The sequence below is a fragment of the Bubalus bubalis genome, chromosome 5 (genome assembly GCF_019923935.1).
Source record: "Bubalus bubalis isolate 160015118507 breed Murrah chromosome 5, NDDB_SH_1, whole genome shotgun sequence".
Taxonomy (NCBI): domain Eukaryota; kingdom Metazoa; phylum Chordata; class Mammalia; order Artiodactyla; family Bovidae; genus Bubalus; species Bubalus bubalis.
Genome location: NC_059161.1, coordinates 21304598 through 21320588, shown reverse-complemented (window position 1 = coordinate 21320588; position 15991 = coordinate 21304598). Strand labels below are relative to the sequence as shown.

General features: G+C 38.0%; 1 protein-coding gene across 6 annotated transcripts in view; it reads left to right on the top strand.

Moving 5' to 3' along the window:
* Nucleotides 1–15991, top strand: part of RASAL2 (RAS protein activator like 2) — a 392077-nt gene that overhangs the window by 181529 nt on the left and 194557 nt on the right. For all 6 annotated transcript variants that reach the window (XM_025285580.3, XM_025285578.3, XM_025285577.3 and 3 more), the window contains exon 2: nt 13240–13367. In XM_025285580.3, the coding sequence (XP_025141365.1) occupies nt 13240–13367 (128 nt within the window). The remainder of the gene's footprint in view (nt 1–13239; nt 13368–15991) is intronic.

Sequence of the window (15991 nt, the reverse complement as noted above, 5' to 3'; positions counted from 1 at the left end):
TTAACCAGCTGAGCTGCTATTTCAGCAACCCCCTAATTCTGTACTTACCTCCTTGCTTCCCATGCATCTGCCTTAGGTCCTCTTTTTCAGATTGTTGAAGGAGCAGAGCCACTTTATTCCTCAAGGGTTTTGGGACCTATGATTTCATTTGCCTGAAATGCTAATACTTAGACTCCCTTCCATACTGACATACCACTAAGCATGCTCTCAGCTGCTGTAATGCCCCAGACTAAGTTCATAGCTCTCATTCTGTACTCTCACAGCACCCTATACTGCTTTTTTAAGTAGTGTTTATCATAATTGTTAACCACATGCTGATTGTACAGTATTTGTCCCCTCAACTAAATTTAAATTCCCTGAGTTCAGTGGCTTGGTCTGTCCTGTGCACTGTTAGATCTGTAGTGTAGAGTAGAGTGCTTTACACACAGTACATAAATGCTTACTGAATTACAACCAAAACCAAATGAAACAAAAACAAGGAGAAGCTTTATGATGTGCTAGAAAAAAATCCTAGTTTATAAGTCAGACTAAATTCTGAGACAACTGTGCTAAATGTGTCTCTTTGAATAAGTAATTTTATATCTCTGAGCCTCATTTTATTAATCTATGAATTTAAGAGGTATTTTTACTGACCTTTAAGATATCTTTCAACTCTGATTTGTTTCCCAAAGGATACCCCTCTTCCTCTTCTATGCATTTCTTATCCTGTTGACCTTTATTTTTTTAATTTCTTCTCCCACTTGATTTTCATCATTATTTGCTTCCCTATATTCATTTTTTTCTCTTTACTATCTATAATGTGAATGTATCCCTCGATATCTTGAACTCTCACCATTTGAATATTTGCTGCAATCTCTTGGAAATTTTTAACCTAAAATTGACTATTCACATTGAAATATCATTGAAAGAAACTTATGTGTGTGTTCTGGCCAAAAACATTAGGTTGCACATTAACCTGAGTGAGGGAATATGGAGTAAACTATTGTCTTTGAATCAGTTGTTTTCATAACAGGATTGTGTTTCATGATGATGTTATTTAAGGGTTTCCTTTTATCTAAAATTCTTTAAGATAATGGAAAAGCCTGTGAAAAGTAGGTGAGCCTAGAAAAGCTCTTATGTTGGGAGTATAGATGGAAATGATAAAGGCTGAGAGGCAAAAGACAAGAAGTTAAAAAATATAAATTTGACTGTACACATGTTCTGATGTACTATATAGTTATTTTTACCTATTTGCGAGAAAAAGTAAAATGAAAATGATTTAGTTTTTGTTATCTCATAGTTAATATTTGCATTCAGATAATTGTTTTTTCTTTTTACTTTTGCAAACAAATAATTGTTTTTTACCTTAGCACATTTGCAGTAAAAAAAGAAAGTGTAACTTTTATCCAATACTGAATATATGCAGAAACATATTCAGTAATAGCTTAATTAAATATTTAGTGATTTTTTATGTTTATTTTTAATTTAGAAATTAGAAAGTTTTTAGAAATTTTTTGTGGGTTGCATGTGTAGGTTAAAGAATGCTTAATATCTGGGGAAATTAATTGGTATTTTTAGATGGGCTTGAATTGAATTGTTCAATTTCTACTTAGGATATAGTCTCCAGTATGTGAAAATTTGCCATCCAACACACTTTTAGAAACAGATTAGATTTAGATAAGAGGAATATGTGTTCTATTTCTGTTGATTGTATTGAAGAAAAAGTGCTAAACGCTTCATTTTACTGCTTTATATTCTATTGTAGTTGTTTGCTACCTCTTACTCATTTGCGGTCATTGGTTTTTTGATGAAAAGAAAGGTTTTTTGCTTCTCACATAAGTCAGCAGAGTTGTGTCAGGACCTTGCTGACTGAATCAGGTTGTTGATTTAGCTGTGAGTGACTGATGGGATCCCTTAGTGAGGCCTGTGATATCTCCTTGATAGTTTTCACTGTAAGCTCAGTGGTTTGTGGTCCAAACAGGTCACAATTCAGGAAAGATGCGTATTTAGGTCTGTGTTCTACTCCATTTGATACAGGGAGGTAGAGCTAGTAACATTTTTTTAATGCTGCCAAAGTCTTGACAAGTTTTATTTTTTAATTCAGTCTGTCTTCTTCTGCTCCCCTAGAGCGTGAGATAATGACAGTATTGGCTGTAAGCTGCTGCTGCTGCTGCTAAGTCACTTCAGTCGTGTCCAACTCTGTACGACCCCAGAGACGGCAGCCCACTAGGCTCCGCTGTCCCTGGGATGCTCCAGGCTGTATAACCAGTTGTGAAAAACCCAGAAACTGATCTCTCAATAGTGGTAAACTATTTACTCTTTTTGTTTCCTTTCTCCTCTAAGAATCACATTCTTTTAAAGGCTCTAATTCTTTCCCCACAGCAGCTGCCCCTGAAGGAAAGCGATGAGATTCAATTCAAAAACAGGCAGGCATGGGGATAGATTAATATAGGAAGAGGTACAAAATATAGCAAGAAGGATGAGTAGTACATAGTGTTTGAGATTAATTCTTAGTCTAGTTCATTTTTCTACCAGTAACAGGAACATGAGGTATAAAAAAGATCTTGAATTTTAATCATTTCTACAACAACATGGTTATGTTTTAAGAGCCAGGCTACTGTTTTCTTACACTTCTCTTAAATTTGCACAGTGCTTGACTGTTTAAGAGTTGAATATAGACCTTTTTTTTTTTTTTTCCTTCTAAGGATGAGTATACAAATGAATTATTTTGAGTATTTTCTGAAAACCATGGATGTGAGTGGTCTATTGGGATTGAAGAACAAGCCGTGATTGACTATCATTTGTCACCTTATCGTGGCATCATTTATAACATTCCATTTGGTTACCCGGGCTGTATAGTTCATGTTCCTTTAGCAGTGCTTGGTCCAATATGGCAGTTATGGGACTTAGTTCTTCTAATGCATATGTAAAAAGTGAAGGAAAATGAAATGATCTGCTCTGCCTACTGCTTCATGGCGTGTGTGATCAGATACAATGCAAACTGTGTACTAATAATGTGGAAGGGAGAAGCAAGGTGGACCCATCATAGGAAGTGTTTCCCAAACTAAAATTAGTTCTTCTACAAAGAAAAGTGTTGCCTTGATCAAGAAAGTTGTCAGTCATGCCTTCAGGGAACTTACTGTCAAATAACTGTGATGGAGCAGAGTTAGACTCACCCCTGCTTAGGCCCTGATGCTGCTGAGACTGAGGAGACAGCAAAGAGCCTGTTCGCAAACTGTGCTGTTGTTTCGTCACTCAGTTGAGTCTGACTCTCTTGTGACCCCATAGACTGTAGCCCACCAGGCTTCTCTGTCTGTGGAATTTCCCAGTCAAGAATACTGGAGTGGGTTGCCATTTCCTTCTCCGGGGGATCTTCCTGACTCAGGGATCGAATTCGAGTCTCCTGCATTCGCTGCCGGATTCTTTACCACTCAGCCACCAGGGAAGCCCTTGAAACCCAAAGGAAATAATCCACCAGAATCCTTTATTATCTCTTACTTGTCCTCTCTTTTTAAAAAGGTGACAGTGAGCATAGGGGATTTCCTGACTAGACACGAGTGATCAAGTAGCATGAAAATTAAGCCTTCCTCATTGAGAAGGAAAATAAAATAGTTAGCTTAGATTAAAAGGCAATGTAAATTCATTTCAACAAATAGTTATGACCTTATAGGGAAATTATGGTAAGACTTGTATTTTCATAAAGGTAAACATTTATGGCCTAATTTTTTATTTTAAACATTTTATCAAAAGCGTGTTTATTATTCACTAAGGTGAGTGTGACCATACTTAAATCTACTGGGGCCATTGATCCATATGCACTGTAACGCAACTTGCCAACTTAAAGATTCATAGGATGTCAGGACAAAACAGAATTCACAGACAGTCATTTTAGTGTTTGGATGGTTATCAATCTAAGAACATTTTTGTTTGTTTCTTCTGGAAACAGGATATTTTCTGACATTTTGACAGAATATGGAGGGTGGAAAGGTAGCAGGGGGATAAAATAAAATTAGGTTTCATTTTAGTATCCTGTTAGAGTTTGTGTTTCCTGTCCATCCTTTAAGAGTGAAGCAGAGTCACAAAGTGTATTGATGGCGGTAATGGATGGCAGCTTCACTAGGTCTCCAGCAGACAGCATTAACACATTTGTAAAATAATTTGGTCATTTAGCTCTAATATCTAGTGGGCGGCTACTGAGCAGCTGCTATGGTTAGTGGCATTATTAAAAATTATCTCCACATGACAGCTGTAACATTTTTTCTGTTGTAGCAGAAACTGCCTGTAGAAGATAGCCAAGCACACACCACATTTTTAAAAGTTTTATGGCAGGGCAAGGGTTTTATTATTTATCAGAAAAATAAAGAACTGCCTTTAAAAAATATAGCATGTTCAGTTCAGTTCAGTTGCTCAGTCATGTCCGACTCTTTGCGACCCCATGAACCCCAGCACACCAGTCCGCCCTGTCCATCACCAATTCCCAGAGTTTACCCAAATTCATGTCCATTGAGTCAGTGATGCCATCCAACCATCTCATCCTCTATCGTCCCCTTCTCCTCCCACCTACAATCTTTCCCAGCATCAGGGTCTTTTCAAATGAGTCAGATCTTCATATCAGGTGGCCGAAGCATTGGAGTTTCAGCTTCAGCATCAATCCTTCCAATGAACACCCAGGACTGATCTCCTTTAGGATGGACTGATTGGATCTCCTTGCAGTCCAAGGGACTCTCAAGAGTCTTCTCCAACACCACAGTTCAAAAGCATCAATTCTTCGGTGCTCAGCTTTCTTCACAGTCCAACTCTCACATCCATACATGACCACTGGAAAAGCCATAGCCTTGACAGCTGCTGCTGCTGCTGCTGCTAAGTCACTTCAGTCGTGTCTGACTCTGTGCGACCCCACAGATAGCAGCCCACCAGGCTCCCCTGTCCCTGGGATCCTCCAGGCAAGAATACTAGAGTGGGTTGCCATTTCCTTCTCCAGTGCATGAAAGTTAAAAGTGAAAGTGAAGTCGCCCAGTCATGCCCAACTCTTCGTGACCCCATGGACTGCAGCCCATCAGGCTCCTCCATCCATGGGATTTTCCAGGCAAGAGTACTGGAGTGGGTGCCATTGCTTTCCTTAGACAAACCTTTGTTGACAAAGTAATGTCTCTGCTTTTAAACATGCTATCTAGGTTTGTCATAACTTTCCTTCCAAGAAGTAGGCATCTCTTAATTTCATGGCTGCAGTCACCATCTGCAGTGATTTTGGAGCCCCAAAAAATAAAGTCTGCCACTGTTTCCACTGTTTCGCCATCTATTAGCCATGAAGTGATGGGACCAGATGCCATGATCTTCATTTTCTGAATGTTGAGCTTTAAGCCAACTTTTTCACTCTCCACTTTCACTTTCATCAAGAGGCTCTTTAGTTCTTCGCTTTCTGCTATAAGGGTGATGTCATCTGCATATCTGAGGTTATTGATATTTCTCCCGGCAATCTTGATTCCAGCTTGTGCTTCCTCCAGCCCAGCGTTTCTCATGATGTACTCTGCATGTAAGTTAAATAAGCAGGGTGACAATATACAACCTTGATGTACTCCTTTTCCTGTTTGGAACCAATCTGTTGTTCCATGTCCAGTTCTAACTGTTGCTTCCTGACCGGCATACAGGTTTCTTAAGAGGCAGGTCAGGTGGTCTGGTATTCCCATCTCTTTTAGAATTTTCCACAGTTTATTGTGATCCACACAGTCAAAGACTTTGGCATAGTCAATAAAGCAGAAATAGATGTTTTTCTGGAACTCTCTTGCTTTTTCAGTGATCCAGCGGATGTTGGCAATTTGAGGCAATTTGATCTCTGGTTCCTCTGCCTTTTCTAAAACCAGCTTGAACATCTGGAAGTTCACGGTTCATGTATTGCTGAAGCCTGGCTTGGAGAATTTTGAGCATTACTTTACTAGCGTGTGAGATGAGTGCAATTGTGTGGTAGTTTGAGCATTCTTTGGCATTGCCTTTCTTTGGGATTGGAATGAAAATTGACCTTTTCCAGCATGTTAGTTGACCTATTAATATAAATGATATTTAAACTTGAACTTCTAATAAAACTGTTCCGGACACTTTGGTGAAGAGAAAAATAGCCCTTTGTCATTTTAGGGAAATTGACATGTTCTTAGCTAGTTTAAGCAAATAGCTCTGTTTTAAAGTTATTTAGATTTTTTTTGCTTCTGTAAGAAAGTGGTCACTCCAATTCTGAGACTTATAAAGTAATGCTTGTACTCTGACTTTGACTTCTCACCAAATTCAGAAGCAAAAAAATGTGATAATTGAAAATTTAAATATTGGGGAAGATTTGTCTTTTCTAAGCCAGGTTGTCTCTGGCATGGGAATAAACACATATGTGAGAATACTAATCTTACTACAGCAGTTCAGACCTGTGCAGTTTACAGCTGCTTGTTAGAAATGTGTTTCTCTTTTAATGTATTTTAATTGTCCCTCTTATAGGTAGATTTCCCAAAACTATGTGTGTGTTTTTTTTAATGGTTGGTACTAAGAATTAATGAAAAACTATTGAGAGTGAATGAAACATTAGGGTTGTTTTAACTGGAAGTTTCTCTTTATAGAATCCTCTGTAAAGTTTGTTTTGGATGGCCAAAACTTTAAATAGATTTAAAGTTTTACAAGTTGCATTTAATTTAGAATTTTAGAATTTTAAAAAACATTGTAGTTAGTAAATGGATATAAGTTAGAAACAACTCAGATGAACTTCTGAGGAGCTATGATAGACAAAAATAAAATTTCTCAAGCAGTTTTTTATTTTACACTCTCCATATTTGGATTATAGACTTATTCTTTTCCATTCTCCTCTATGCCTCTTTCTGTTTCCTATCAGATCCCTTCATTTACTCTCCTACTCTTAAGTCTTTCTGAGATGCTCCCAAAGTCTGGAAGAGACAAAATGCTTACTCTCTAAGAGGAAAATTATTTTGTGGATATTTATAGATAAGCCTAATGGAATTTCCAGCTCTATCATATCATTTTGGTTCCTCTTTTTCATCAGTTGATGCGATAGGCTATTTTGCTTCCTTCTCTGGTATGAGGAAAAGTTACAAGGAAGGATTACACATACAAGAGAAGTTTTTTAGTTGTTGTTGTTTCTTTGTCAAGTAGTTACTAAATTTATATTAGCATTTGAAGAGGCCCAGAGTTTGACTTCTAGGTTTATAGGTAGACAAAATATAATGGTATTTTCAATGCTGTTTTGAAATGATGTGGATATAATGGATTGCAGTGAATCCTTCAAATTAAATTCAAGTTTAAAAGCTTCCCTTTTGGATTTTCTGTATGCCTTTTCTTGAAAAATCTTTGTCTTAAACTTTCCTGCTGAAACAAAAGCAGAATTACAGTTATATAACCTGTCTTATGAGTATTTATAAATCTGTATTTGTATTAATTGCTATTTATTCTCTCAGCTCTTTTGTGCTGTACTTTCCCCACAAACAGCTAGAGAGTTACCAGCATTGTTGATTTCTGTTTCAAAATTTGACTCACATAGTTCCTTTCTTTCTTTTTCCACTGTCACCAGTCTATGACCCTAATCATCCCACGCCCCGGCCATTACATTTATCTCCCACTCATTGTATAAGAACTCTGGTCTTTTCCCCACTTCATCTTACAAACTATTACCAAATTTTCTTAGAATCTTTCATTGCCTTCCTATTATGTAAGCGGTGGTTTTTAAAGTATGGTCTGTGGAACCCTAGAAAGGGTGCCCTTGATCTTTGAGGTTAAGATTATTTTTGTTTGTTTGTTTTTACTGTGTTGACATTTACTCTGATACAAAAGGAGTTATAAGCAAAACTGTTGATGCAGTTGCAGGAATCAAGGCTGTGGGACCATGCTATGCCAGTAGTCATGCAGTCTTCTCTGCCACTCATAGTAGGGGGGAAAAAAGCCAGTTTTCCTTAAGGATATCCTTGAGAACTCAGTGAAAATCTTTAATTTTATTATATATTAACCTTTGGAGTTTATGTCTTTTTAACATTCTGTATGATGAGAGGGGAAGTACACTTAAGTTGCATTCTGAAGTATGACAGTTATCTCCGGGGAAAGTATTAGTGGAAAGTGATCTGGGAGCTAGACTTATCATTTATTTTTCATGAACACCATTTTTACTTGAAAGAACAACTGAAAGATATGACCTGCGTTTACCTGAAAATGCTATTAAAATATTTCTCCCTTTTCCAACTGTTTATCTGTGTGTTTAGATTTTCACTTATACTTAAACCAAAACAACATAAAGCATAAGATTAAATATCACAACAAATATAAGAACCCAGATGTCTTCTATATTCAGATTTGAAAAACTTCAAATATTGTCACTCCTCTCACTATTTTGTTTTGTTTTGGGAAATAGTTGCATTTCATCAAAAATGTGTTATTTATGCTAACACGCAGTAGGTTTGTTCTTGTTGTTAAATGAATAAATATTTTAAAAATTTCTTAGTTTTAATTTCTCATGTGGTAAATATTGATAAATATAGCCCACATAAACAAACAAACAAAAAAACTCTTTGAAGTCCTCAGTTTACAAAGTGTAAAGGAATCATGAGATCAAAGATTTTGGAAATTATTAGTCTACATAATAATATCCAGTCTCAAAGAAGTACTTTCCAATGGGGTTCATTGTGTAACTGCTGATTCTTATTAATGTTTCTAAAATTATTCAACTTTTGTAATAAGGGTAATGTCCAGTATCATTGGTATCCTTACAGGAATTGGACAGCAGCAATCGAAAATTTCCTTCCAGTTTTGCTCTTAAGATTCTTATTTGTAATTCTAAAGTTGTTACTTTATTCAGTAGTGAATTTTAGATACTAAATGCAATTGAAAGTCAGAAATTAGAAGTATGTCAAGAGAGCCAGAGAAAAAGAGGGTGGGAGTGAGGGAAAGTGGGAGGGGGAGGGATTGATAGACTTGGTAAAGTGAAATTAGGCAACAATGTGAGTTTGTCCTGAGTTTAATATAGCCTCAGTAAACAGGCTTTACAAGTGTACTATTAAACCTTCATTTAGCTATGGAAATGAGGACACAGTAGAATGAATAAATTAAATTCATAGGTTTTCAGAAATATCTTATTTAGATTGTTACTTAAAATGCCCTTTAAATCTTAACCCAGAAATGCCAAAAAGAACAAAATATCCCACTTATTCTGACTTCTTGTTTTCTTCCTTTTAATGCAGTCTTATAAAGTGATCAAAATGTGGACCATAGATAGTAGGAAAAAATGTGAAACTACAAAATTTATGACATGGCTAATCAACCTCATAATTTAGACAGACAGAAAAACTAAAATGTGGAAGTACTGCTTTCTATTTCATTCTACCTTTAACACTGGAGAGGAGTAGTTCAGGGTCCCCAGCATGCTTCATGAGACGTTGTCTTGTTTCACAATAGCGTGAAGGAACTAGGAGAAGCTCACGTTGGAGAAGGGGAGGACTTTAAGGGAGACTGTAAGATGATTACTCAGGTTGACACAGGCAAGATAATTCAGGTTTTCTTAAATTCAGTGCTGGTGGCAGATTGATATTTTGTCAGGAACCCTGGGTTTCCTGCTATAAAAGTTTTCCATATTCTAGTTTTTACGGACAGAGCCTATCAACATCTTCTTGCTCAGTGTGGATCATAAGATTCAGATTAAATTGCAGGGGGCAGTTTAGGTCATCCATGGCCAACTTACATAAGAAGGTTAGTCATTTGAGTGAAAACTTGTCTAGGCCACAAAACCACCACATTTCTACATAAAGTAGGTGCATCCCTCTCTGTTTAAGTGATCTTGGTATTTGACTCTAAAAATAGGTCTGCATTGTGGTAAAAATGTAACCCATTTGTTTATCCAAATCGTGTGAAGAAAATCAGCTTTGACATGGCTTTTAAGTTCAGGCAAGAATCTTTTATCTGCCAAGAATTACTGAATTAATTCCTTTAAAGCTTTTTGTGATAATTTTAGGAAAATTTGAAGTATAAACAAAACTTTAAATGCTTGAAATGAAAGAGTTGAAGGTAGGAGAGACTTGGTGTGGAATGGAGAAGCTACCTGTGCAGCAGGTACTGGTGTGCGAAGTTCACAGGAGATAGAAGCAGAAAAACAAGGGGAAGAGGAAAGACAGTGAACTTCTAAAAATTAGTAAGCATGTCACGCCAAGCCCTGGTAACATTAGTTGTTCTTGGATCTTGACTTATTTTGGAGGGTAGTTGATGAGCTCCCTAAACATGCCAAGCGACAAGTTTAGATAGACTTTTAGAGAGCAACGAAGTTAGCCAGAAGGAGTGCTGATGACAATGTTGGACACATATGGGGATGTAAGAAGAGAGGCATACATACACCTAATGCCCTGAATACTGACCTGTTTACTGTCTACAGATCGTCACCTATAGGTATGCATATTTGAGTAATTATAGCGTAAAACATGGAGAAGGCAATGGCACCCCACTCCAGTACTCTTGCCTGGAAAATCCCATGGATGGAGGAGCCTGGTAGGCTGCAGTCCATGGGGTCGCTACGAGTCAGACACAACTGAGCGACTTCCCTTTCACTTTTCACTTTCATGCATTGGAGAAGGAAATGGCAACCCACTCCAATGTTCTTGCCTGGAAAATCCCAGGGACGGGGGAGCCTGGTGGGCTGCCGTCTATGGGGCCGCACAGAGTCGGACACGACTGAAGCAACTTAGCAGCATAAAACATGTAGGAAATTATTTGAATTTCCTTGAAGTTGGTCAGTACCAGAAATACCTATCATCCTGTGATAAAAAGACTAAAAGTCTATGGAAAGTAATAGTAATGAAGACTCTCACCTAATAGAAAAAATGCACTTATTTATTATTGATATTTACAACTCTCCTGCACTCATGGGCATTTGTTTTTTAATTTCTTCAGTTTGAAGTGCTCCTCTAGTGTAATAACTAAATAGTAATAAGTAATGTATTCTAATGTTTAATGTTTCCTACACTGTATTTCTGAGAGGAATTAGTCCTTCATGGCTAAAGAACTTTTGATATATCTTGAAACATCATAAAAGCCTTACTCAGTGGAATATGCACTTATAGTTAAGATATGTGTCAAGTTTTTCAATAGCCCAAATGAGCAAACAGTTCATATTAAAAAAATTTTGAAGTGATATTTTTGGATCTCACCCCTAAAACAAAGGCAAAAACAAAAAAATAAAGAAACAGGACTATATCAAAACAAAAAGCTTCTGCACAGCAAAGGAAACTGTCAATGAGATGAAATGGCAACCTACTGAACTGGAGAAAATATTTATAAATCATATATCTAATGAGTTAATATCCAAAATATATGAAGAACTCATACAACTGAGTAAAAAACAAAAAATACCCACAGCAGTTTGATTGAAAAATGGGCAGAGGATCTGAACAGAAATTTTCCAAAGAGACATATAGATGGACAACACATATGTAATGTATTCAGCTTCCCTGATCATCAGAAAAATGCAAATCAAAATCAACAGTGAGATATCCCTCACACCAATGAGAATGGGTATTTTCTAAAAGACAAGAAATAACAAATGATGACAAAGATGTAGAGAAAACAGAACCCTTGTGCCTTATTGGTAGGAATGTAAACTGGTGCATCCACTATGGAAAACAGTTTAGAAGTTCCTCAAAAAATTAAAAATAGAACTACCGTGCTGCTGCTGCTGCTGCTAAGTCGCTTCAGTTGTGTCTGACCCTGTGGGACCCCATAGACAGCAGCCCACCAGGCTCCCCCGTCCCTGGGATTCTCCAGGCAAGAACACTGGAGTGGGTTGCCATTTCTGTCTCCAGTGCATGAGAGTGAAAAGTGAAGTCGCTCAGTCATGTCCGACTCTTCGCAACCACATGGACTGCAGCCTACCAGGCTCCTCTGTCCATGGAATTTCCCAGATGAGTACTGGAGTGGGTTGCCATTTCCTTTTCCATACAGCCCAACAATTTAGCTTTTGGATATTTATCCAAAAAACATGGAAACACTAATTGGAAAAGCTATATGCATCCTTGTGTTCATTGTGTCATTATTTACAATAGTCATGAAATGGAAACAACCCAAGTGCCCATTGGTGGATGAACAGCATACTACTCTGCCATTGAAAAAGAAATGAAATCTTATCGTTTATGACAACATAGACCTTGAAGGTATTATGCTAAATGTAATAAGTCAGAGAAAAACAAATACTGTGTGATGTCACTTATATGTGGAATCTAAAATCTAATATAAAGAAAACAAAACTCACAAGTACAGAGAACAGCATGATGATCTGCAAGAGGATGGTGGGTGACATGGGTGAAGGGGGTCAAGGGATACAAACTTCCACTTATAATAAGCCATGTGAATGTCATCTGCAGCATGGCGATTACAGTGTTGTAGTGGATACTTGAAAGTTGCCAGGAGAGTAAATCAAAAAGTTCTCATCAAAAGAAAAAAGATTTTCTAACTTATTACGGTGACGGATGGTAATTAGACTTGTTAAGATCATCGTTCTGCAGTGTATACAAGTATTGACTCATTATGTTATACACTAATATAGTGTTACATGTCAGTCATATCTCAATAAAAGAAAAAAAAAGTAACATAGGAGATGAGACTTCTAGAATAGTTGAAACATTTAACTTTGGTATTATATTATATGCCTCCAACCTTTAAGAGCCCTGAGGGTAATATGTTTAGATCGTCTGTTTTTAAGATCTTACTGGCCTCTAGTGGTAATATGATGCTATAGTTTAACCAGTTCTAAAATCTTTACAACTGACCAAAAATAAAGCCATTTTGAAGATGTAGGCTGCCAATAACTTCACTCTTTAAATTCAAGCTCAGCAGTACTCTTTGAGTGTACATGCAGCAAGCAGCATCTTCTTCCAAAAGATATCTATCCTTTATTCTTGTTTCTGAGTCACCCCCACCTCCTCCTTTTGAGTGATAACTGGTTTTGCCCTGAAGTGATCTCCCATTATTTTAGTGCATGTCCACTGGTGATTACCGTGTCAAATTTGTACTAACAATTCTTCCCAAAGTGTTTCAGCCCTCTTTTTTTGCAGACTATAGGGCAAAATCTTCCCTCTGTCAAAAAACTGTTTATATTTTCTTCAGAGGAATTTTAAGTTTTCGGCTTAACCATTTAGGTTTATGTTTAGCCCACCTCCCTTGATTTTGAAGCACCTTCCATTTGAAATGTGAATTTACCAAGCATGGTAGTGATCTGTCCCTTTTGTTTTTGTGTCTGTCACACAGATGTGAAAGGGCCACCTACCCACCGTCTGTCTTGTGGCCAGTCGCCCTACACCGACACGACAACATGGGAGCGGAAGTACTGCATCCTCACAGACAGCCAGCTGGTGTTGCTCAACAAGGAGAAGGAGGTGAGGCTGGATGTTACTGAGAAAAGCTACTTCCCTTTTCTGACCAAATTGCTAAAATAATCTAGTCTTAAATTTGCATCTCGATGAGTTACACTTATGAAAATGGAGGCTTTATGAATGGAGACTCTTAAGTGGTTCCAAAGCGCTGCCGGTGTCGTCGTGATGAACACATGATTGTCACGAAGCAGTGACTTCAAGACCGGGCTGGATATTCACTACGGGGTAGTGAAAGAGATACTGAGTTGAGAAATTTGGAATGAGAATGGGTTGGATTGTGTAGACCTGGCCCTGAAATTATATCAGTCTACGGCGGAGCCTGGTGGGCTGCCGTCTGGGGGGTCACACAGAGTTGGACACGACTGAAGCAACACAGCAGCAGCAGCAACAGCTATTAGAAGGACTTCCCTGGTGGCTCAGATGGTAAAGAATCCACCTGCAATGCAGGAAACCTGGGTTCAGTCCCTGAGTTGGGAAGATCCCCTGGAGGAGAACATGGCAACCCATTCCATTCTTGCCTGGACAATCCCCATGGACAGAAGAGCCTGGTGGGCTACAGTCCACAGGGTCGCCCAGAGTCGGACATGACTGGGCAACTAAGCCCAGCACAGCTATTAGAAATTATATCAATCTTGCTTCTTACAAGTAACAAATGGCACAGTCAGCAGATTAATTGGAAGAAGTTTAATGAAGGGAGTATACAGAGGTATGGCAGCAAAAGGGACCCACCAGAGGGTGATAGTATACACATTAAAGCAGTTATCACCCTAGACCTTCAGGGCAAGGGAAAGGAGCAGTTTTTCTGGAACCCAGAGAACTGTAGTTGCACAAGAGGGCCAATGACAGTAGCTTTGGCTGTATACAAGAAAACACCACCTCTACCAAAACAAAAATGGCCAGCAGGGAGGAAACACTAGAGAACAAACACGCCTGCTCTCTTTTCCTGCTTTCTGATTTCTTGCCAGTTACCTACTGGCCAAACCTAACTTAAAGCCAAAGAAAAAGATTGCTTTTGATGTGTTCCAGAAATCTGTTTCCTAAAGCACAGCAAGGGAGAGAAGGGCAAAGAATAGATCTGGAGAGACAGAATGTACTAAGTACAGACATTGAGTTCCAGGTAAATTTTCTGTGCTTCTAAGTAAAAAAACCCTTGCACTTACATATATACCATTATTACTTTACTCCTCAAACTGTTACAGTGTGCACATTCTTCCACATCCAATAATTTGTTTGCCTCTTGGTGATTTATCAGATGGTTGACTTGGTAGGGCCAGAAAACCATCTTGCTCCCAACCTCCACAGCATAAAAAAAGGATGAGTGTGATCTTGACAAAGAAGAGGGATAATGGGGAGGAAAAGAGAAGAAGGGATCTCATTCAATGAAAGAGAAAGATGAATTGCTAAAAACATATATAAATAACTAGAAAGCCGTTAAGTAGAATACTAGCTCCATAAGTCATCCCTCCATAAAAGTGAATTCAGTTGAAGCAAAGCACCAAAAATACATTTCTTAATTCTTACCTGTGGATCCCTATACCCTTTTCTCTTCTCTCTCTCCTCCCACTCTGTACCTTTCCTTTCCCATCTCTTCTCCTACTCAGCATTCTTTAACATCGTAAAGGCAAGGTCATACCAATAAAGCAATTTCGATTTTCATCTTTTCTTTTCATAAGTGGTACTTACTTGCAAGGGCCTGGCTAATGTGCCCTCTATGAACTTGGTTATTCTTTTTCTCTAGTCATTGGAAAATGTCCCTTACTTTTGTTACCATTTCCCTACCTGTGACCCTTCTCCAGTATTGTAATGTAATTAAATTTGATTTTATTAAAATAATTCAGTAAAGGTCAGCCCTTTCTGGAATAGGATGGTACATGTTGTTTTGTTTCTATTAAGTAGCTACATAATAAAAATTGATAGGGTACATATTAGTATAGAATATTTCTAATTATCTAATCTGATTAAACAGATCATTCAGAATGCCCATTTAAACCAATCTACTCTGTCAGCAGTTTTTTATCAGAGCCATTAGTATGGAGTGATAGGAACGAATCATTTACCATCTTTTTGCCCTTATCTACTTCAATTTAGTAATGTAAGGAACCAAATAGCCTAAAGATACATAGCGCAAGGTCAGGAGCGTGCCTTAGAGAGAACCATGATGTAACCCATGATCAATTGAGTAATCTAGGCTTGGACCCCCTTTAGTCCCATGAAATAACTGTCCATGAGGAATGATGATTTCTAAAACGATTTCTTACATACTTTATCCCTTTTTAAAAAAATTTGCTTATTTTTGATTGAAGGATAATTGTGCTACTGTATTGTATTGGTTTCTACCAGATGTCCACATGCTAGCCATCAAGAGTAGCCCTAGGCATCAGGGGAACCCTTGTCTTCTACTCTCCATGTGACTCTGTAAACCCCCTTTTCTGTCTCTGCCTTCCCCTCATCCTTTCCCACCTCTTGCAACTCTTTCACTACGCCCTCTGCAACTCATAGTCTGTCATCAGTCCAATCAGCTCTTTCTTTCACCCCTTCTCTGAAGGAGTTCCTTGATCTAGATCTCCTGAGAACCTGTAGCTTTCTGAGGACACTGCCTTGCGTGAGGTCCTGTCAAGCAATGGCTG